The 25419-nt window shown below is 38.7% G+C and overlaps 1 protein-coding gene across 1 annotated transcript in view; it reads right to left on the reverse strand.

Annotated features, from left to right (window-relative positions):
* Macrod2 (mono-ADP ribosylhydrolase 2) overlaps nucleotides 1-25419 on the reverse strand; it is a 1850149-nt gene that overhangs the window by 752539 nt on the left and 1072191 nt on the right. The window contains exon 6 of the mRNA XM_038330425.1: nucleotides 11823-11944. Within this exon, the coding sequence (XP_038186353.1) occupies nucleotides 11823-11944 (122 nt within the window). The remainder of the gene's footprint in view (nucleotides 1-11822; nucleotides 11945-25419) is intronic.

Raw genomic sequence — 25419 nt, forward strand, 5'->3', positions numbered from 1 at the left:
AGTCTCTGGGAATTGTGTTGGAGGAGCAGGAGCCTATGCTTTTTACTTCTTTGAGTACGTCCCTTTCGTCTGCCTCCTCCAGATCGCCACGATGGACAAGTACTCTGCTCATGGATTGGTACCTCTGAAACCATTATAAATAAATAAATAAATAAATAAATAAATAAATAACTCATTCCTTTAACCTCTGTACAAGCAATGCAAAACTAACTAAAGAGAGGATGGCACACAGTGGTTTATCTCTATGCAGAGTGAGGCTTACATCAAATTGCAGGCCTGGATAATGTCATCCATAGGTTAGTCGTGATCACCCTCAGTCAGCCTCCTGATAGAGACAGGCAGTGTAGTCTCATCTGATGTGACAGTACTCTAACATAGACATTCCCCAGTTCACTGAAGAACTGCTCAGCAGCATCGCCTATCTCTGTGTCTCTATGAAAACTTAGGTGTGGCTGTTCCAGGTGCTAACCATCCACCCTGCTCCCTTGCTCAGAACCATATCATAGAAAACAAGGCTGAGGTGGCAGAGAGAGACATGGGGCATGTGAATGTGTCCTAATATGAAAGGTGGTCTTTCTATTAATTTATCACCTAACCTACCTCCTTCCCTTTCATCTGCCTTTTTCTCCTCTGATTCAATAAAAAAAAATATGTGGCCTGCTCTTTTTTAAAATTGATTCTTTGGGAGCCCCACACCATGCATCCCAATCCCACTCATCTACCAGCTCCCCAAATCTCCCCATCCCTCCTGCAACATCCTGCCAAAGGAAAGCACTAAAAGAATAAAAATACAATAAAAATAAACAAAAAAGGGAAAACACTTCTCCCCTCCATCTTTCCCACCTCTCCATTGCCCCCATTGCTTCTTCATTCACCTTAGTGGCCTTGGAAACTGCTGTATATCATGCAGTACACCCTTCTGTGCAAACAGCCACAGGTAGGAATGTTGATTATATAATTAGTGTAGGTCAGGTTCAAGGCCTCTGCCTTTGGTCCATCCTGGATACTGAATCCCCACCAGTACTTCTCAGATAGCCTGCTCTTGCCCTGGAGCTACGGAGAGCCTGCAGACATGCTTCCACAGGATCAGTCCCTTCACATACCCCAGTAGGTTGTAAATGGGGTAGGTGCTGTGGTGCTCCCCTTCCAAGCCCTGAATGTGTATGTAGGTGGCAGCTAAACTGGTCAGTCTGGGCCCCTGGGGTCACTACTCTCAGATGAGGGGTAAGCCAGCTCTCCAGAGGAGTGGTGAGGAGTGGAACCAGCTCTCCAGTTGCCTGGTGAGGGGTGAGGCTGAGCTTTCCCAAGTGTGTGTAAGGAGGCAGCTCTCTCATTTGTGACAGGCTGGGTCACCAAGGACAGTTATCCTAGGGGAAGGCAAATTCAGGGTTATCTTTCCTGTGAGCAGGGGACAGGTCATTTGGGTCAGTGAGGGGTTGGACCAGCTCAGCAGGTCCCTCCTACTTCAACACATGGTTCAACACATGGTTTGCATGGGCCCCTGTGGTTAGACAGGCAACAGACAACCACACAGACCCCAGCTGATGCAAACCACAGACCAAGATCTGGTCATTAGCATTAGCATGGGGCCCGTTGTCACCATGGCCCTGGGTTGTGCAGGCCTCTCAGATTCCAATGGGCCGAGCAGCAGCATGTTCCCCAAGCTCCAGCCTGGGACCCTGTGGCAGCTCAGACTCTGGGCAATCTCAACAACCCATGGCAACAGGAGGCTCAGAGTTCAATACAAACTCTGGCTGTGGCAGGGCCACAGACTCAGAAATGGCCCTGAGCCACAGCTCATCTGGGTATCAATATGGCTTGGGTGTCAGCACTGGAAGCATGCTTCTTCATTCATTCCACACATCTTTCTCTCATACAACAACTGGGATGGCTTGCCTGAGAGTATATTTGGAGAAAGAAAATCCCAGAACACTGACTCAGAAGACACGGAGAAGACAGCACTAAAGAATTCTGTCTGTATGGATTAAAACGAACTTAATCCATAATTATAAGTATAATACTACCTAACTTTAATAAGACACCAAAAGAAGCTAGAGTTTCACCTTTTCTGTGTTTTAAAGTTCTGTGTGTGTTTGCCTAGATATAAAACAAAGAAAGATAAGTTGTGGTTGAAAACAATCTGTAACAAATTACCCATTAGAAAATAAAACTCCCTTTGAAACTCCATTGAATTTATATAAATAGGCTGAGAGAGAGAGAGAGAGAGAGAGAGAGAGAGAGAGAGAGAGAGAGACAGAAAGAGAGACAGAGAGACACAAAGACACAGAGAGAGACACACAGAGAGAGAGACAGAGAGAAACTTTCTTGACAAGGAAAGATTTACGTTTATTTGAAATTTTTATTGGATTTGTTTGTTTTGCTACCTTGGTCTCCCAGTTCAACAGTTTACAAATGGCTTAAAATCCATACATTGAAATTGCTCTGCTCCCCAAATAAATCTGAACATTTGTGAGAGAAAAAATGCACGATTTAAAGCCAATGCTTTTGCTGTAAACTATTAACCCTGGAGATATATGCCAGAATGGCTCTGTTGTTCGAACATAATGTCAGGCTTGGGACTCTGCAGTGTGTGTTTGGAATTGACTGTTTCCTTGTGATACAGTGATCTAATAACTGCTGTTCATATCGGGAGAAAATAAAGCTCTCAAGACAAAAGCTTGCATTTGCAAACCTGTTTACTGTGTCTATACACATTTCATGGGAATATATTCTCTTTAACAGTGTGCTGGGCCAATGTTTTGTTTGGAAGACATGGCCACAGAAACCACTAGTGATTTCCTATAACTTTCCTCTACCTTGATAAAAGAACCAAAAATAATTACGTTGACAAATCCAACCAAATTGAAAAGTTTTGTATTTTTTTTTATTATTTTAAATACTGCTTTCTTGACCTTTGTTTGGAAACAAATACTATACAATATACAAATGACTAAAAATATATCTTTCTAAGTAAAGGTAGGATAAAACAAAGTTTCAGATTTCTCACAGACAGAGGTGATTGTAACTCATTGTGGACTTTATCACAATGTAAGGCAGTGTACAAAGTATTGAAATATGAAACAGTTTAAGACAAAAGACTAAGAGAAGTTATAACCTAGAAGGATTTCTTTAATAATGACATGAAGATAACCTACTATTCTCGTTAGTGTTTACTGCCAATTAAACACAGTTTAAAGTTACCTAGAAGAAGGAACTGAGAAATTGCCAAGCTTAGATTGACCTGTTGCCATCCATGATTGTGAGAGATTGTCTTGATTGATGATTGATATAGGAAGGCCCAGCCCACTGTGTGTAGTATAATCCCTAGGCAGGTAGCAACGGGCTATATATAAGAAAGCTAGCCAAGCATTAGCAGTGAGCAGTACTCCTTCGTAGCTTCTGCTTCAGCCCCTACTTGGACTTCCTTCAGAGACAGTTTAGGACCTGGTTGTGTAAATCAAGCAAACTCTTTACTCTTCTATATTGTTCCTGAGTCATGGTCTTTATAGTAGCAACAGAAAGGAAACTAGAAAACCTACAAATCAAATAGCTTGACTCCAATTGTACCTTCTAGCAAAAGAAAGACGTATACAAAGTTTGAATTATGTACTAGTGGTTAGTGCAGAGATATTAAAAACATCAAGCAAAGTGACACAATATTGTGATACTATTTCTGTGCCACCAGTTATCATGTGCAGATTTGCGAGGGCATGCATTCTCTAGGTTATATAGACACTAACTGCTACCCTTCCCACACGTATATTACACCATGCTTCAACTGAAGAGGAAGAGAACTTACATGTCTCAGATCAAGAATAAAAATCTCAGAGTAAACTGCCTTTAGCTTTAACATATTAAATAGTTTTTGCCTATCTATGGCAAAGCTTAACTAAAACTAATGGTTCACAATTTTACCAGAATCACCTCTCACTTATTATAAAAATAAAACATTGTGTTAATCCCATTTGTTATGCTGAAATTGTATTTACAAATATTAAAATGCTGTGCATCAGGCAGAAGGATTCAATATCCCAACACATCTGCCCGGAACTCGTTTGTCCAGTGCAAGCCAGCGGCAGTGGTTGTCCAACACCGTTGCATGATCATTGTGCCCATTCCTCTCAGTTGCCTTTCTTTCCTTTTCTTGTCCCACTCTTCCCCTGCCAGCCCTTCTTGTTGTGGCCTCCACAATCAAGTGTTTGCACACAAGTGCTTGCCTTGGGATTGGCTTCCAGAACCAATTCAGACTGAGACAGCATACAATTTTAAAGGCTCCATTCACCATTGATGGGTAATGGAAATCATAAACACAACATGAAAGAGGTATTAAAGGAAATGGAATATCATAAAGTTATGTTTTATGCATGTAAAGAATCACATATGATCATATTAGGACATGTAAGAATGCAGTCAAGGGTCTGCTTCCTCACAGGATCACTGAGAGAAACAGCCTGTAGCTGTAAACCAGACTCCAACGGGCGCATTGCTCTGCCAATGATTGACACAGGTGGCCTGCTCGTTAGGGAGGGAATTTTTTTTCCTGCCAATTGTGAAAACCTAAGCAAGCTATGGTTAAGCCCCAATTTAATTTCCATAGTAATTCACTATGTATTGATGGCGATAAGGGCTTGTGTTTTGATGTATCTTGCTGTTCATATTTTTACTTATATGATGTGATAGTCTTGATTGTCAACTTGACAGGACTTAGAAATGCCATGGAAACAAATCCCCGGGTATGTCTGTGAGAAATTTTCTAGGTTAAGTTACTGAGGGAAGAGAAGTATTCGAAACCTATTTATTTCGAAACCCTAGTAGTATCCTTCCATGAGCTCAGATCTTGGACCGGATATGACTATCTATGTGTCCTGCTGTCATGATTTCTCTATCACAATGAACTCTACCCTCAAACTGTCAGACAAAACTGACCCTTCCTTCCTCAGCTTGTTCTTCTCAATGTTTTTTTTTTTTTCACAGCAACATTTAAACTATAGACAACTATTAGCAAAACACCAAAGAATTGCGCCGAGTAAGTCCCGGAATCTAATGCACATGGCCAGTTCACATGTTACACCTTTAAACCTGCCACAAAAGCAAGCGATGCCCTCCAGTTGCCATTGTGGAGAACAGTCCCCACAAATGACTTTGTAGAATGCAGTACTACTCTAATGAGACCCCCAGTGGTTTTTTGACAAAAATAAATAAATAAATAAAAACAAAAAAATAAAATGAATCCCAGAAGCAACAAAAAACAAAGAAACCAGCCAAATACAGTACAAAGCGCCTTAGTCACAGGGTTGAGACGGTCTTAGTTCCAATCCCACTTGCATTTTTGTCCTGGAGTAATGCTGTAGGAAGTCTTACAGCCAGTGGTTACCCGCCCACTGGGACATGGCCTCTTATACTATATAAGCCAATGTAGAGCATGCATCCTCCTCTCTTTTTCCAGCTCCGGGATTCGGTTTCCGATCACCGTTTAAGCAGAGGATTGTGATTTGTGAGTCTACCCCTAAATAAATAACCATCTATTTCTCAATTCTGAGCTAGTGTGGGATTTCTTTTAAGTGTTGTATTCTTTTAAGTGTTCTTCCAGATGTTGGGGGTATTTCCTCTTTGGTAAAAATGTAGCAGCTAATTTTCCCTTTCCTTGATTGTTTTTTGTGAATTTTATATGTGAATACTGCATTTCCACCATTCACCCCCCCACACACACATACACCTGCACACCTTCTAATTCAAGACTGGTTTAAGGACTGGTTAACATGCAAAGACTTGGGTGAAGCAGGAGTTCAGAAATATTAACTATTAATATTATTCTACATTCCATCACTAAATGACCAATTGGCTCCCAGTAATACAAACAATCATTCTTGTATGGCCATCAGTAGAAAAATTGTGAAGAACATGAGAATATGGGATTGGCTGGATCTTTATATGTTTGAAGGATTGTGTATGTATTTCCATTATTGTATGTTTGTACTCTTCCTGACCCCCTTGCCCATGCTGGAGCACCTGCCTTCCAAATAATAACCCAATGAGTGTATTCTCACAAACAGATTCTTTACTCTACAACAAATGAAGGGATTCCATAAAAGGCATGAGTAGGAAAGAAAGGGAAAGAGAGAGTCTTTATTTAGCCTTATTTCTCCACTTTGGTTAAACCAAGGAAACGCAGGCAACTAGCTAGGAAACTTGAAACACAAATAAGATGACATACAGCAGCACACTATTATGAACTATAAAGTGAGGCCCAAATGTCAAAATTATTCTGTTCTTATTATTTATTAATTGCATCATTGGTCACATTGCTATGAGAAACCTGCCTATGAAGACAGGAGACTGTATCATTCTTTATAAGTGAGACAGTGGAGAAACTAACAGAGATGCAGCCTCAAAAGAAAGTAGGAAGAAAGATCAAACACCATGGCTCTACAAAACGGGTTCTTTGAGATGAAGAGCTGGCCAGGAAATGGTGACATCAGTTAGGCAGAGGAGCAGAGGTAATGAATTAAGGGACCAGCTTCTGAAGATTGCAAAAGTCTTCTTCAAGAAGGGACTGCATTTGATTGATGTGGCCTGTAATAGAAACTCAGATAATGAAATAAAACCAACATTTAAGAATTTCTGGCTGAGAACTCATTGCCATGGCAACCCTCTCAGAAGGGAACTTGTCTAAGAAAATAAGATTCACTTGACTACGCCTTAAAATGAAAACCTACACTAGAGTGAGACCAGTGCAGAATTCCAAAATCACTTATGGCTGCCATGCCTAAAGGTAGCACTGAAGGCGCAGGGCCGCCTTCTTTCTCATTAGAAGCTGTTACTTCTCAAGATCTATGACTCCTGACGGGAACATTATCTAGTTTTGAGAGATCTCTATTGGCACTGGGTGGCTTTTAACAGTAAAAATATATTGTCATTTCCCCACCCAATACATTATCTAGAATAACACTCCTTAAAATTACAGTAATATCCACCATTATAATAAACACCCCTTTTGTAGTCTGCCCATAATCACATAAACCCACTAAATCATATATCAAATATTAACATTATTCCCTAGGAAAACAATCTGAGTGCAAGTAAAATCTGGTTTATATCCTGATTACCATCAACTTTCTAACAAAGTATCTATTTTTTACTATGAGTTGTCACTCAACAGATAACTGGGGCACTTATACTTTATCATCAGAAGAGGTCTTGTGAGTCCTTAGTATCAGTGGCAAATGAAACGCTTTGCCTTTATTTGATGCTGGGAGGAGAAACTATTGAGATCCTTTCAACACAGCAAAACGTAGGCCCCTATGAATACAGTTGATGGTAAGAATATGCTACAGACGACTTTAGGATGATATTGAAATAGAAGCCAAGAAAGACTTAGAAAACCCATTGCGTACCTCTATGTTCAAAAAAAAAAAAAAAATAACAAAGGCAACCTGGTATGTAAGTCAGTATTTACTCCACTTCTGATATTAGCATGTGGAGAGAGCAGAAACCTCTGTCTTATTTACTAGTCCTTGTCCAATTTGAATGTTTCCTCCCTTCCTTTACCACCGTTGCTCACTCTACTCACCCCTGAAGTTTCCCCAAGATGCCAACGCACTATGCAAGGTGTAGACACCAAAATGGGCATGTGTCTACCTAATCTGAGAAAGAATGAATGAAGTCACTGGGCTTCTGAAGTGAGGATTTTGTAGAAACAATTTGGCAGACAGCTCTGCTTAACTATGAACTGCCACCACCTTGTCATCAATTATTTGGGGCAAAATTATTATCTCCTAATTATGTTATTCTATCCTGCTTATTTTGCTCTTAAAAATATCTACACATCTCAACATCCCTGAATATGCCCACTTCTTACTGTGGCACATTCTGTTCCTAAAGAAGCAGAATTTGACTTGCCTTTGTCTTTCAAAAAGTTTTATAGAAAATAAAAAATAAAAACCTAAATCCTTCATGGTCTTTCTTAACCATTATGTCTGCTCCCAATTTCCCACTATTTTAAAATTGCATTTATCCTTATTAATCTTATCTATGTTAGAATCAATGATCTTATATTTGCTAAGAAATCAATTTTCATGTATTTGAATTTTGTCCAAAGCAAGTCCAAATTTTGGGAAATATTTTTATAAAACTGTATTTGGACTTAAGTTGGAAGAACTAGATATTGGACACATTAGGTCTAGGGTGTATGAGTGCCTGGCCAGATTGAAATCTTTAAAACTCTTCATCATATAATCAGGAGCATAAGCAGGGCATGGTGGCACACACCTTTAATCCCAGCACTCAGGAGCAAGAGGAAGGCACATCTTTTTTTAGTTTGAGACCAACCTGGTCTACAGAGCAAGTTCCAGGACAGTCAATGGCTAAGCAGAGAAACCCTATCTCAAAACCAAACAAAATAAAAAAGCAAAAAAAAAAAAAAACCCCGGGAAATTAATTACTATAAGCAGAAATTCCATGGCATTTATGAGGCTTTATTAGATAAACATTCACAGACAGAACATACATGTCAGGTCAATCATAGATTTATTATGCTTTGCACTTTAGTATATAAAGCACAGATGGGCTATACAGTCAGTAGAAGCCCTCTCAAAGAATAGACAGAGGAGAGGAAAGAATGCTGTTGGATGTTTTTACTCTTTTTCCTTTGGTCTTTGGCTATTTTGGCATTTTGGGGGGGGGGGGCGCCACTCAGCTCCCAAATAAATTACACACAGAGGCTTCTCATTTCTTATACCAGGCCTTAGCTTGGCTTGTTTCTAGCCAGCTTTTCTTATCTCCGATTTACCCATCTACCTTTTGCTATTGGGCTTTTTTTCCCTCTTCTGTAAATCTTACTTTTGCTCTTACTCTGTGGCTGACTGTGTGACAGAGTGGCTAGGTGGCTGGCCTCTAGTGTCCTCTTCTCCTTGTTCTCTTGCTCTTCTTCCTTTCCAGATTTCTCCTTCTATCTATTCTCTCTGCCTGCCAGCCCTGCTTATCCTTCCTCCTGCCTTGCTATTGGCCATTCAGGTCTTTAGTTAGACCATCAGGTGTTTTAGACAAGCAAAGAATCATGTATTCACAGAGTTAGACAAAGGCAGCATAAACCAAAGCAACACATCTTAAATAGATATTCCTCAACAAAAGAATTCGAATTTTCTGAACTAAAACAAAGTATGTCTTTATAGTGAGAATTTCATCCACAATATATTCAATGACCTAAATCGCTCCCTGACTTCTAGAAGCTTATCTGGTGCTCTAACATCATCCTCTGTTTTCTTTGGATTGTCTCTATTTCAGACAACTGTAGGGCAAGCTAAACTCGTCTTTCCTGTGCTCAGCAGTCTGTTGAAGAGATTCCCTTCAACTTGTCTTGCAGTTCTCTCCTTTTCCCAGTCTCGGCTGCTCATTTATTTTATGGCCATCTAATATAGCCTGCCAAAATAAACAGTCATTTGATACAAGACATTGGGAGACCAAATACCTACAGATCTCATGAGTATATAGCCACAGCCAGGTGATATAATTCCCTAGCATCCGTTTCCAGGCATAAGGAACTGCTGAGTTGCTACAGTTACCTCATCCCTGTAAAACTCATGAAGCTGTTAGAGCAATCAATCAGTGGTTTTAGGGATTAAAAGAAATTTCCTTTTCTATAAATAACCATGCTCAAGTTGAGTTTAATTTCCATCTTAACCATTATGTTTCTTCTAATAATAGTATTGACCCACATGGTGTATTAAATCTACAACGTACAGTAGTATAGAGCACACGACCAGCCACGTTCACCTGCCTAGTCTTCCATTTCCCTGAAAAGGATCACAATTTGATGCCTTTGATGTCAGAATTCATTTAATGGTCATCAAGAACATGATTTACAATATGAAGTACACAACCCCACTTTTTCTTTCAGACAGAAAAGAAAGGAGGAAGGGAAGGAGGTAGCAAGGGAGAGAGAGAAAGAGGAAGGAAGGTTACAATAAAGAACAGAGAAAAAAATCTAAGAGCACGTACCTTTCAGCACCCCCAGTTAACCATTTAAGTACATGGCCATTAATTTAGCTGACCATTTTCTTCAGATTCAACAGATATTTCCCCTCTTTTTATTTACCACATTCATATAAATTCAGTTCAGCAATGCCTGCTAATTTTACCCAAAAGATGTGTTAATACTTCAAAGCCATCTTCAAAAATATGAAGGTAGACCTAACTCCAATCTCAAAATGATCAGACCAGAGCATTGTTAGCATTTCTCAAGACTGGATAATAGCTAGCTAGTTTAATATGCCATTCGTAGTATTTTTCTTACACATGTTGTTTTAAGGTGATCACACCTTTTACTTTCTGTGCTAAAACGATGAATGCCACTTCTGAGCAGCTGAAATGGTGTCTTCTTCTTGTTCTTATTGTTTTCTTTTAAAAACATTATCATTAAGAATACCAATAAATTTACTAGCACATTCTTTTCAGATATTAAAATCTATATATTCCAAGATGTACTCTTGGAATCTTATATGAATATACATTTTGTAGGTTTTGCAGTTCCTTGCATATAAAATCAACTATTCATATTGACATTTTTTTATTATTCTCAAGAACACAATTGCTTTGCTTTTCTTATAGAGAGCAAGTTAACTACCAGTTTCAGACATTTTTCTACTCTTTGAATTTCAGCTTCCTCTTCTGCGAATAGAGTCTTGGGCTAGAAGGAACAACTCATTGGCTAACATGCTGGTTGTGAAAGCACGGACACCAGAGTTCAGATTCCCAGCGATCATCCATGTGGAAAGCTGAGTAGCCATGCGGCTCTGAGTTCTAGTGAACTTCACCTGTGCACTTGACACAGCTGAGAGTCACCTAAGGAGGAAGTCTCAGTCGAGGCGTTCTCAGATCGGACTGGTTCATGAGCATGTCTGTGGGGGACTGTCTTCATTGCAGCCCTCTGTCCTCAGCACTGCTCCCTGTGCTGGGGCTGTATAACATAAGATAGCTAGCTATGAACGAACATGTGAGAGAAACAGCAAGCAGCGTCCTCTACGGCTTCTGCTTGAGTTCCTGCCCTGACTTCCCTTATAGATGCATTTGTGGGTCGAAAGAAAAAAGTCTTTCTCCAACACCGAAGTGTGGCTTTCCAAATGTGTGGAACACTTAGTGCTCTTCTTGCAAACTGCGCAGCTACCACTTGTGTGAATTTGCCAGCAATGCTGAGGTCTACTCAGCCTGCTACGCCTTCAGAACGCATTATGCCTTTCCCACCCTACAATTTCAGCAAGGTTGTAATCTCTGTGGAATTAAAAACCTCATATATTCGAGCCAAATTAACTTATTCTAGGGCAAATGAACTTACTCGGGTATTTACAAGGTATAATGCTCACAGTTTTATTTTCCCGGTGTAATTGAGACGTAATAAAGTCAGGGAATGCTGGGAGAAAAAAAAAGGCAGACAGACAAAGACCTCCAATGCCAACTTTCCTTCAGAACACTGTTAAGAAGATAGATTAGATGCACGTTTTCTGAATTATCTGTCTAACTTGATACAATTTATAAGGGTGCGACGTTCTTAGTTACGGGTCATTAGGTTATAGGGAGCAAAATGAGTCTGAAAGAACAACAGTGTTCAGGGAAAATACACAGAGTATCTGAAAATGAATTGAATCTGAAGATACCAATGTAGCTACGCATGTACATTCACACAAACAAAGGTTAAACGGCGCTAACCATGTGCACATACTGCCAATGGAAAAAGCAATGTATTGATATTATGATAAACTCAGCACTGGCAAGTTTCTTTGCATAAAGGCTGAGAAGGAATGCAAAACAAAGAATTCTGAAGTACTTACAACTGATCGGAGATTATTTTCTTTCACCAGCTTCAAGGATGATTGATAGCAATTTGCAAGGTCTTCCTTGTGGGAACCGTTAATGTGGCCTCTGGCTATTGGCCCTACAGTATGGATGACATCTGCAAATGCAAAAGAAACGAGAACAGGATCAGTGAAGCACTGTTTACTTTTCACATGACTGGTGCTTTATTTATTTTAGATATTAGTGTTGGGGCCTGGAGACAGCGAAGCTAAGAAATATTGATGACATAAACACTCCATTGCAAAAGACTCCAGCGACCATACCCTCACAAAGCAGGCTACCTTCCCAGCAAGGTGACACCAGAGAAAAGCATTTCAGTACCATTGAACTGTTTCATGGGTATTGGTCAGGTCCAAGGGTGACAGATCATTGTATAAGATGTACACAATTGGCACCCTGGCAGAAGACAGATCCTTGGTGGGACACAAACCAAGAAATAATTGCCTGAAAAATGAGCATCTGAATTGACAGGGGAAGGGAGAGTCAATGCCAGATACAATTCTCCTTATAAATAAGACATTATATGATATTAAGAGGATCTTGAAAATATCACCAAGAGGATTTTTATCACAATCATGATCCTAAAACGAAAATCTTCAAACTATTACTAACAGTTTTAACTTGTTCAATCTCTATGAATACAAGCAATACCAGGAATAATAAATAATATGTATACATGCTAACCAATGTTCCATACGTTATTTTTATCACTAAAGCTCTCGCAGAGTAATCTGTTCCTTTCAACCTCCATGTAGGTAAAAACATAAAAGTAGACAATTTTTACTTTTGCATGTAAACCTCAGGCATTCTGTTATTTTTTTCCATTTTACATACATAAGAATGCATGTGAGACATGCTGGGACTGAACTAGAGCCTTGCTGTGCACATCAGGTACACATGCTACCTCTTGATTGACAGTTCCAGGTCCCAAATTTTTAAGTCTTTCTTTAAATTCAGAAGCGTTACAAAATAAGATTATCCTCATTTCAAAGTAAAAAAAAAATATTAGAAGGAATGAAAATTTGAGCCAAATTACTTAAAATACTTTGTACCTCTTGCTTCCTAGTTTTATATGTTAATTGAATAATTATGACATTTCACTGACATAAGTTACAAGAACTAATCAAGTTTGATCAAAGAGATACATTTTGGCCTGTAATAGCAGACTATTATAATGAAATGAAACTATTTACTTTGGCTAATCGGTACCACTTAGTTTTAACAAGGACAAGAATAAGAAAGCTTTGTAAAAACAGGAATGTGGCACAGTTAAAACTGTATGTAAAATTTGAATTGAGACCCATAAACCACTATTGGGGGGAACTTTGCTGGTCTCCTGACAAATACTGAGACTATTATATGATATTTGAGAAAGGCCCTTTGAGCAGGATTTTGACGATTAATTCTAAAACAATATTTAAGCTCTTGCCAGACAGTATTAAAGATGATGTCGTGTGATCAAAGTAGGCAGAAAATCTATGCCACTGCTCATGCTGATGTTTCATAGGTGGGTCTGGATCTCATTGCAGTGGGAATGACCCCAGCATAGAAATGGAAAAGAAAGTGGAATTGGGTTGTACACAATGAAACAAAGCGTATAATGATAACATTATTTAGCAATAAAACAACGTAAACTACATACAGTCAGGAAATAGGAGCTTTGTCTCCTATGTAATAAACTCTCTGAGGACTGTTTTTATTTTATGTTATTTTTTTCAATGGATGCTAGACTACAGGGGAGCAGGGCCCTCTTTATTTGATCGCTTCTGGTTACTTGTTTGTACTCAGCTACGATGTTCCAAATCATCTAATGAATACAAATGTGGGATGGTGCAGGGGAGCGCTCATTTGTTCCCAGATGCTCAGCCCTGAAATAATCACACAGAAACCATATTATTTAAATCACGGCTTGGCCCATTAGCTCTAGCTTCTTATTGGCTAACTCTAACATCTTAATTTAACCCATCTCCATTGATCTGTGCATCACCACGAGGTCGTAGCCTACCAGCAAAATTTTAGCGCGTCTGTCTATGGCAGTGGGTCCGTGTCTTCTCCCTACTCTGCTCTTCTTTCTCCCAGCATTCAGTTTAGTTTTCCCCTACTAGCTATGTTCTGCCTTGCTATAGGTCCAAAGCAGTTTCTTTATTTATTACTGGTATTGATGGCATACAGAGGGAAATCCCACAACAAAAGGAAAGTTGCATATAAACACACTGAATCATATAAGGAAGTATCCCAGCGGGTGTAATCATATATGAACTAAAACTAAGACTTTATGGGGTAAAATTAAGACATTCCAGCTACTTTATATTAAAGCATCTTTGGGCATTTAGTGTCCCCTAATGACTTGTGGCTTTACGGCTTTACTGGAGGGAGCTACAGAATGGCATTATTAAAATACATTTGACGGTTGGAACTTGTATTATGCATGGTACTCATAGAAGATCAAGGTACACAAATTAGGCTTTTGGGAAGGTTGTAGGGCCACTATTGCACTCTCATTCTTGCTGAACAAGTTGAGACCTGGTTTCTCCACCATCCCTTACTTAATGGGACAATAGGACATGGTCATGCTCTCCCTGTTTTGCAAATAGAGATGAAGAAGTGCCTCTTATATGACACTATAAAATGTGTGTCTACTTGTTGCTAGGGAAGAAAGGGTCTTAGAGGCACTAGTGGGAAGACCCGTGGTAGAGTGGAGTCTATGAGAACTGGTAGTGGTTACAAAATAAAATCCCTCCCTGTGCTTTCTTTTAGCTATCATTATATACATAACTTGAGTAGAATTTTTGAAAAATGATTCCATGTGTTTCCACAGCTCTCCATTTCATTTAAAAGTCAGAGGACAAACGGCCTATAAATGAGCTTCCCCAATATCAAAATATTGATTCCTGTGATTTATGCTCTATATTAAATTTATAGCATCCAAGATCAAGTGTTTTTATTGACCAACACAATGACCTCTCAGATTTTCAAAGCTGGAGGTGAATCGATATGAGACGTCAAGGGAAATTCCTTTCATTATCTTAATTGTTCATTTTACTTATTTGTAACTACTCTTCATTGAGTTCTGTTATTCCTGTTATGTATTCCATACAGGGGACAGCTTTTAGCTTCAGACCCATCACTGAGTGATCAAGTACCCATTCTAAGTCCTCTTTTTTTTTTTGAGATCCTGACTAGGCTTCCTTATATGTAAAACAAATCAGCTGTTTCTTTGATGTCATTTCTTCATTATTGCACAGTATCACTAGTATTTAACATTATAAGGGAGGCAGACTTAGCACAGAATGATACGTGGACATCAAAAAAGCCAACAACAAACAACAACAAAACTACTAGAACATGGTTATGAGGCCCAAAAGTTTTTATCACAAAGATTTTTTTGTTTTGGTTTTGGTTTTGGGTTTTAGAAACAGGGTTTCTCTCTAGTTTTGGGGCCTGTCCTGGAACTTACTCTGTAGACCAAGCTGGTCTCAAACTCAAAGATATGCACCTTCCTCTGCCTCTTGTGTGCTGGAATTAAAGGCATGTGCCACCACCGTCCAAATAGAAACAACAGCTCCTGTAACTTCAAGGATCCTTTATATTAATTTATATTTTTAAAACTGAGTAGCACCTTCACAATGTGCAGATACATATGCATGAAAAATTCATGGGCAATGCTTTACCATAAGCCTGGATTCTGAATCCCTTGGGACAGATAAAATGAGAACTTCCTAAATTCAATGCCTCATGACTGGCAAGACTCACAAAGTGATGCACACCATTGCTCATGAAGGCAGCCACAGCATCTAAGGGACCTTCAGCACACAGATAGGAGTGTAGAAAGAACATTGGGTTGTATATCCTGAGATCTGACAGCCATGTAGAAGACCCAAGTCTGTCACTATGAGCTGTGTGGACTTGGATAAGATTCTTCCCTTTTGGGGGTTTCAGTCTTCAAAGCTAATGATGGGCTGTGTCAGTCGCCTCTTTTTTGTTGCTGTGACAAATACCTTAGAGAAATGGCTTTCCTCTTTTTTTAAGAGGAAAGATTTGTCTTGGCTGATGGTCTCAGAGGCTTTGCTCCATGGAGTGCTTGCTCTGCTATCCTATGTGTTAGAGTATGTGGTGGAGGAGAGAGCTTACCCTGTGACATCTATAAAGAAGGGGGAAGAAAGGGCTCGGATAAAATATATAATTCAAGAACAAAATATAGTTTTGTTGTGTTTTTTACCTATTTTACTCTTTCTAATATTTAAAAATTCATGTGTACGGATGTTCTGTCTACTTGTACGCTTTCACCACGTAAGTGTCTGCTACCCGTGGAGGTCAGAGAAAGCACCAGTTAACTGGGGCCTCCTGTGGAAGAGCCACCAGTGCTTACCTGTGTATAATATTTAACTTACATGAGTTAGGAAGTTTCTACGAGAAAATTAGAATATTAAAATAGCACATGACTTAGTAAGTCACATTGCTTGATCCTGTTTATCTTGCCTATATATTTGCTAGTTCATATTTCAAAGATAAGCTTCATTTTATTACAAATATGAAAATGCTAAGTTAAAAAGAAGAAAAAAGGCACAATAAATTTAAAACTGAGAATCTATTAGGTATATCTTGGTTTTATTTTGTTGTCATCAATTATTTATCTTTATGAGAAAATTACTTTAAAGTACACACAAGTGACAGGTGACACATAAAAGTACAAGTTTCTACTTAATGTTTAAGAAAATAGAAATACTAATTATCTTCATTCCACTATGAAACTCACTTTCTTGAGTTGTTTATATATTTGGGATATCAGTCCTTTATCTGATGTGGGGTTGGTGAAGATCTTCTCTCATTCAGTAGGTTGCCTTTTTGTCTTATTGACTGTGTCTTTTGCCTTACAGAAGTTTTTCAGTTTCAGAAGGTCCCATTTATTCATTGTTGCTCTTATTATCTATGCTACTAGGGTTATACTTAAAAAGTGGTCTCCTGTGCCCATGCATTAAGGGCTAGTTCCCACTTTCTTCTCTATCAGGTTTAGTGTGGTCAGATTTATATTGAGATCTTTAATCCATTTGGACTTGAGTTTTGTGCATGGTGATAGATATGGATCTACTTTCATTCTTCTACAGGTTGACATCCAGTTATGCCAGCACCATTTGTCGAAGATGCTTTCTTTTTCCATTGTATAATTTTAGCTTCTTTGTCAAAAATCAGGTGTTAATAGGTGTGTGGATTAAAGAAATTAGACATTAAAATTCTAAATCACCCAATTAAAAAATGAGGTACTGAACTAAACAGAGAATTCTCAACAGAAGAATTTCAAATGGTAAAAACATACTTAAAGACATGTTCAACTTCCTTAGCTATCAGGGAAATGTAAATCAAAAAAACTTTGAGATACCATCTTACACCTGTCAGAATGGCCAAAATCAAAAACACTAATGAGGGCTTATGCTAGAGAGAATGTGGAGTAAGGGGTATACTCCTCCATTGCTGGTGGGAATGCAAACTTGTGCAAACACTTTGGAAATCAGTGTGGTAGTTTCTCAAAAATTGGAGTCAACCTACCTCAGGATCCAGCAATACCACTCTTGGGAATATACCCAAAAGATGCTCAATCATACTACAAGAGCATTTGTTCAACTATGTTCATAGCAGCATTATTTGTAATAGCCAGAACCTGGAAACAACTTGATGCCCCTCAATGGAAGAATGGATAAAGAAATTGTGGCACATCCACACATTAGAGTACTACTCAGTGGTAAAAAAAAACAATGACATTTTGAATTTTCATGCAAATGGATGGAATCAGAAAACACTATCCTGAGTGAGATCTACCTTTAAAGTTTTAATAATAGTTATAGGAAGAAAATAGAACCCTCCATAGTTATATGCAATATATTTTAGAATTATTGCAGTAGCCAAAGAATTTGAAACAACTGTCAAGAAAGTTTAGAAGTAAATAGGGTGGCATAGAAAACAATCTGCTCCTCCATACTTAAGATCTGTGCCCAAATGAACAGATTAATGTGAAGAGACATATCATCACAAGATAACATTCTTAGCTATAAATGTTCATAAGGTCACTACATATTGACGGAGTTTATGTTTATTTCTATATGTCAAGGGCTTACTATGAATTTCACCACCCGACCCTTCTATTTGTACATATCCAATGCCTGATTAGCTACAGTAATAGTGACATAAGAGGTTATGGCAAAACACAATGGTTTTAATGTAACAACCACGTCTTTATTATTTCAGATGTTCTTTGTGGATCAGAAATTCTGAAAGGGAACAAGCCAGGGGTGTGGCTTAGTGTCTGTCATACAGCTGAAGCCAGCAGCTGCCTGCCTAGTAGCGGCAGAAAATAATGTCCAAGGGTTGGAGGGGTCTCATTCTCTCTGATGACTTCAATGATTCCCTGCATAAGAAGCGTAACTCTGTTTGTATGTTTGGTTTTCCTCACAGCATGGCAGCCATACAGAATTTTACTTACACAGAAGCAATGATACCTTATAAAAAACAGCTTTGGAAGTCATACAGCACCACTAACACAGTATTCTGTTAACCGTAACTGTCAGGGTGTAGCGGGGCACTTTGTTTCAAATGGAGTGATACAGACTCTTTCTTTTGATGAGAAGAATACCAAAGCCTTTGTGTACATGTTAAAAACCCCAGTCCCCAGTTTCCCAGACCCAGCTTTGGGAGGTGAGTTTTTGTTATACATATGATACATTTATCAATTACAAACTGTATCATAAAACAAATATGAATTTTTAAAAAGACTGATATGATTAATTCTATCATCACTAGAGAGTTCTCTGGCCTATTATCTTAATGAGTCAACTGATGATTGAATAAAAGTCAGAACCTGACAAGACAGGAATCTGAGATGAATATATTTATTCACCGTACACAAAATCTAGTTTAGAGACTGTGGTGTGTTTGTAGCTTCTAGATTAGAACGCCCGGCTCGGCCTAGTCTTGTTGGTTCTTTTGCATTAGAATCTGGCAAAACTTTGTAGACACAGAAGAGATCAGGTGTGCAGCTGTAGAATTGGAATCCTAAGTCTCTGGGAGCCCTCATATGATCTCACCTCCCCAGTGTGTCAAGGAAGGAAAAGCAGCCTCTGAGCACTGTTCTCATTCTGCTCAGGAAAGCCAAGAGAACAGAAATGTAATTTGTGCATTTAATCAACATTTCAAATGCAGCCTCTTGAAAAGGTGTGGGAAATGTGGGGGCAGGCCCCTTTGTGTTTCATCAGACTCGAGTGTGGCAAGACAGACGAATGGAACCTTTTCTGTTCATCTATTTCTGAAATCAATCAGTTGATAAACCAGCTCTTGTTTTTTAAAACCCTGGGCTCCCCCATCCCTATTTATCCTGGGAAATTAGTCTGAACTACACAGAAAAGAGGGGAGGATAGAAGGTTGCCTTGGAGGGAGTACACAGACGAGCCCCTCATTGTTTGCAAAAGTAGAAATTGAAAACTGGGTGCGTGGGGGTACCTAACAAATACTGAAAGCACTAGGTGCTATTCGCATGGATTCAATCAGACTTACGTGTGGCAAAACAGATGCAGCTCAAACATTCTGGGAAAGCTATTAGCATAATGAATTCTAAAACAAGTGTGAGAGCGCATATAGGTTGCTCTCATCATTTTCCAGCGGAGGACTGACGGTGCTACATTCATACTGTTAATGAACAGTCAGACCAAGTATGGAATCAATTACATGTTGCTTTCATTCACTCCACTCTTGTATTCATAAGTATAATCGGTCCATCTAACAGTCTGCATAATGATGCCGTGCCCTGTCAATCATATTCAAATCATATGAATTCAAAGGAGAAAGCCAGCACAGAATTAAATTGATTTCCTTTTCTAGAGATAAGACCAGAAAAACCAAGCGCTAAAGGTACTATTTGTAAATCTTATTGACCAATTTATATGATAAGCGACACCAATCTATGGCCTGAAAGAGAATACTTCAAGTTCAGTTAACAGGAAATTGAATTGCCACCTGATCATATTACAAAATAAATGCTGCTTTTTTTCTTCAAATATAGGTCAATGTTTTTATATACATGTTTTCAAAGCTTGCTTTTTTTCTTATTATATTTCAAGAAACAATGAATTGTCCAATGTTCTTTTTAAGGTACAGCAGACTTCAGTGACAATATTAGTCAGCTCTTGCCTTGCTTGTATCAGATTTATGAGTTTTGGTTATTCTTGTACATTTCTTCAGTTGCATGATGAATTTTATGTCCGTAGTGACTATTGTCATCCAACGTCTTGAACGAATTTAGAATAACTAACAGTTACACTGATTTGTAATCTGGTATCCGTTGTCTCTGGGAGTTGGTTTTTCTTTTCCTCTTAAAAATCACTTTTGGCTGGGTGGTGGTGGTGCACACCTTTAATCCCAGCACTCGGGAGGCAGAGGCAGGCGGATCTCTGTGAGTTCGAGACCAGCCTGGTCTACAAGAGCTAGTTCCAGGACAGGCTCCAAAGCCGCAGAGAAACCCTGTCTCGAAAAACAAAAAAAACAAAAAAACAAAACAACAACAACAAAAAAAATCACTTTTGGTTTCCTCGCTCACCCCCGTTGGTACTATTATAACTGCCTATATCTAAGGTTAAGCAATTAGCTCATAAACAATATTTTCATTTTATAGCTGATGGACTACACTGTAGAAGCTCATAAGAATATGCCAAAGCCAACTGGAGGGTCAGTCCAGTTTTTGTTAACACTGTTAGGTTTGGGACATCATATGCTGAAGACATGTTTCACACTTCATTGACTTCAAAGCTATGAGGTTTTAAGCTGGGGTTCTAATATATAATTTGGTCACTTTGTACCCAAATATATTAAAAAGAAACGTAAGGGACAAGTTCATCTTTAATTTTGTATTAGTTCCCACCCCCTACCAAAGATCTATTTAAGAATGTCCTTGTTCAAGAACAACAAAAAGTTTACTTTGCTAGTCCTGTTTCAAACTAAGCTCTTATACATAGCCATTAAAAATAATACACATTGTGATGTATGTATAGGGAAACCCTAGAGTCAGCCACTTGGTATTTTTGACATTTCACAGGGTACTGGGGGCATCCAGATTATAACAGTGTTATTTCCAATAGAGATGGGTCATGGAGGGAGTGTGGGAAGCTGAACTCCCCACAAAATCCCAACATTCAACATCAATCTACAACCGACTCAAAGGGAACACATCCTAGAAGGAAGTGAGTCAAAGACATGGCATTTCTATTGCTTCCAAAGGAGGGGTGAAGGGGAGAATGCAGCCCACACAGACAATATGACTTTTTCAAGGAAGATGATAATAAGGCTTTTGTTTTGCTTTAATAAATGACAGCAACTTTGCCTTTTCAGAGACATGTAAAAACAGCACTGTATTAGGATTCAAAGAGCAAACAAGCACTACAAATTCCATATGGTAGGCAAACATGAATGAATGTAAATCTCCATTGCAAGGGCAATTCTGAACACACAGACTAGGCTAGAACTGACATGTTTTCAGGGGTGTATGTGAGCCATGCAGGCTTGTACTGAGGTCCTGAATGCACACCCATTCTCAGCTCCCACCAGAAACCCAGACGAGAAAGATTCTTCTACAATTGTTCACTTACTCATGAATTCTGTGTCTTATTAACAATGGCACTTCACTGGGTGCTGGGGTTTGGGGACCAGTAGCTATGACTGGCTTGGAAACTGCTCTGTTGCCTAGGTTGGTTTTGGATTTGTAGCAAGCGTCTTGTCTTCTCTTTCTAAATGCTGGGATTTCAGGTTGTGACACCATGCCCAGGAGTGCCAAGTTTATGAAGGAAGCACTCCATTCATTTTGACCATGTGGCTCATAATTTTTTCTGGTTCTAAAAAACATCCTGGAACTTGGAGTATCCCGTCCACAACCACTTGTTTGTGAAAACTCCTCCCATTTTAGGAGACCCAAGGGGAAAAAAATTAGCTTTCCTAAAGATGGGAGTCAGTATTCTATCATAGAAAATAATTTTCAACTACTTCTCTTTTGATTTCTGATGCCATTTTTATTAATTGTTACTTCTATGATTTTTTAACATTTCTTCAAAGACTGGCTTCAAAGACTATTTCTTTAAATAGTAGGACATTCTTCCCAAAGATTCCACGCACTGACTGTCATTGGAGGCAACTAAATACAACCTCATATGCTCGCGGATTGTTTCTGAGGAATTATGCTTCTGCATCTCCTATCTTGCCATGGTACTGCCATGCTTCCTCTGCAGGGCACATGACTGATCTGTGTCCATGTTTCCCACAAAGCCAAGAACTCTATGGGAACAGTTGCTTAATGGATAATTAGTGAATCTGTGGATGATTAAATAAAAGTTCATCCAGTTGTTATCTGTCTAATCAGAGGTGATGCAGTAGATGGAAGAAAACAATGAGGTAGAAAGAATTGTCTTAGCCTGGGCAAGCAACAGAATCCAGTTATGCTGGTTCTGACCATTCAACATGAAGTTCTGCAGAACCAAGGAGCTGTTTCTTCAAACAGTCACCAAAATGTAGAAAGACATTTCCTAAGAACTACGCTATGGATGATTGGGAAAATAAAGACTCCAACAGCATTGTACTACAACTAAACCTATGAGATTCTTTCCACAGAGTTCTCTGAGAGAAAAAGAAACCAAAAAACAATGAGGTAATTCCTTTGTCTTGCATTGCAAGAGGCAATTAAATAACCACATTTTGTAAAAGTGGCATTCCCTTCATTACATATGGCTTCTGTTATAATACATTTCCTTTGTTTTAGAGAATGACTTTGTTTTTTGAGCCACAAAATGGACTGTGACTTTCTACATAGTATTAAGAGGAGCACCATTGACATTTCCTTAAAGTGGCAAGGGGAAGGCGATACTTATATACAGGAAATCTACATCTCCATCAAAATGAATCTGGCTTGGAATCTTTCTAAGACTGCTCAGTGCATAAGTAAGCTCAGAACAGTACAGTGCCAATATATTTTATCTGTACCGCATCCGTGTGTGTACATTTCTACGAGTGGTCTCCCTCACCATGATCTTGAAGAACACCTTTATTTAGAAATGCAGAATACTTGGAACATAGCATTGGCATAACTTCTAAAGAAAAGAATGTGTGTGAATTTTTGTACTGGGAAGTTGCATTATTCATGAGTTCAACTTATTCAAATTCAACAGCATGACTGAAGTGTGGGAGGAGTGAAAATTATAAAATATTTAAGGAAATTTCATTAGGCACCTTCACAACAGGTGTGTGCTCTAGGAGGAACAGGAGAAAGGTGGTTCTGTCGTGAGACTCCAGATCTGTCTATAACCTCACCTACCTCTCAGAAGGGGTAAACTCACTCCATGCAGAAGCACTTTGGTGGGTACTGTGGAACTGGGCATTAGCACTGGACAGACAGATCTCACAGTTATGTAGGAGTTTATCTTTCAAATGCAGAGGGGATACCAGGAATGAATTTACCCAGCTTTCAAACCCAAGGAAGTACTGTTATTTTGTTGTCTGTTTTTATCCTCTGAAAGGAAAACCAGATGCATTAGATTTATTACGGAAATTTGTCATTTACTGCTGGTGGCTATAATGCTGTGATAGCATTTGTTCTAACTCACACCAGAAAGGCCAGCATTCGTATTCTGCACTTGTGATCCAAACAAACTTCTTGTTTTGATAGATTAGAGCAATCCAAAATAAAACAAGATCCCTTTCTCATTATGAATCTATTACTATCCTTCCATATTTTTTCTAGAATTATTATTTTTATTAAAACTGTAAGCAAACATTTGAACTTTTATTTTGCACTTTGGTGGTCTGATCAGTAAACTTTGGCCCTTGACTTCCTGTTGGTTTGGAAGATTTTACAGTTGATTGGAGTCTACTTGCTATGGCAGTAAAAACAAACTAGAGAACAGGCAAGGAGTTCATCATTAGGCCAGAAGAGAGCGAACAGTTTTTTGTCTTCACCGGGACAAGGCCGTGGGTTAGAGTGTGCTAGAACACCATTTTAGACATCTGTCTATAATCCTTAATGGGTGAGCCTATATCCTGGGGTATGAACCTCAGTTCTTTATTATCTCTTAAATATTTCATCTTCAGTGCATTTTGGAATATTTTCTTAGCTTATTTTTAAATGTTTCCTGTCTTTTATGCCTCATTTTATTTCAAACTTTTGTTTTTTAGTTTCCAAGAATTTCTATTACCCATTTGTGTTTTCGTTTCCTCTCACTGGAACACGATTCTACATTTTTTTCCTGTGTATACATTATATGTATAATGCCAAGGATAACTCTTAATAATAACTGTCTCTCAGTTGATGTTAATTAACATAACATTCACATTGGAATTTTTCTGAAATATTTATATATAGCCTGATTAAATTCTTTATATTTTTATAGGATTGTTACTTGTGATGAAAACAAATAACCCCCTGGCAGGGTGTCTCAAGTAACAAAAATTAATATTGCAGTTGCACAGTGAATTTTGCTGCTATATTTTAAGAAGGAAGTTTCCTCCCATCACAACAATTTCCACATCTTTGTAATCTTGAAAGATACTATCTTATGTTTCAAATATGATAAAAACATACAAAATCTACTTTAAAATATATGTGTACAAATCACACACACAAAGAGAGAGAGAGCGAGAGAGAAAGAGAGAGAGAGAGAGAGAGAGAGAGAGAGGGAGAGAGAGAGAGAAAGGGAAAATATGAAGTGGGGATATACTCAATATTTTTATGACTCTGAACACATGCATTCAGATCACTGTGTCTCACAGTGCTTCTCTGAGACCTGATGACAAATTTCCTTCAAGGAGGACGTAAGTCATGTTCCTTTGTTATAAATATTACAGGCTTTAAACGTATATTTCAACTTGAGAGATTGTTTTTAGATACTTAATTGATTTAATGCATTGACTAAAAAATCCCAACTTCCATTCAAACTGCTTAAAATGATTTTTTTTAAAAAATTTACTTTATACACAAGATCTATACAATTTTATGTGGCCTAGGTGCCCAGAGACATTCTAAATCAAACATGAACGAAGGATCTGGATTATTTCCTAAAGCAGTCAAGCTGTTATGTTTGGATACATAGCAGACAATATCAACAACACATCCTGGTAGACTTTTTATCAGTTTTACGGCTTAGTTTGTTCTGAGCAATGAAACCCCTAATACAATTAGTGAGCTGTGAGGGTAGTAGGTTTGGCTGCTACAAGAACGATCTTGCAGAACAACACGATTAACCTTTCTAGTGGAATTGCCAGAGGTGATGGTGTGGAGAGAACAATGTCAGTGCTTCCCCAGGATTAAATAAAACGTGTTTTCTTGCCTCCCAGTGTTCCCGTGATGTAAAGATAAACAAACCAACGAATATGAAAATGACTGAATTCCACAAAGACAGTAATCACCCTTCTCTAAATGTAACCTCTGTAAGAAACTAACCATCGGCTCTGAAAAGACTGCTCAGTAGCTGACAGCTCATGCTGCTCTTGCGGAGGACCTGGGGTTCCATTGCCAGCACCCGCATGATGGTTCAAGACATGCATGACACCATT

This window comes from Arvicola amphibius, chromosome 5 (genome assembly GCF_903992535.2).
Source record: "Arvicola amphibius chromosome 5, mArvAmp1.2, whole genome shotgun sequence".
Classification (NCBI taxonomy): Eukaryota; Metazoa; Chordata; class Mammalia; order Rodentia; family Cricetidae; genus Arvicola; species Arvicola amphibius.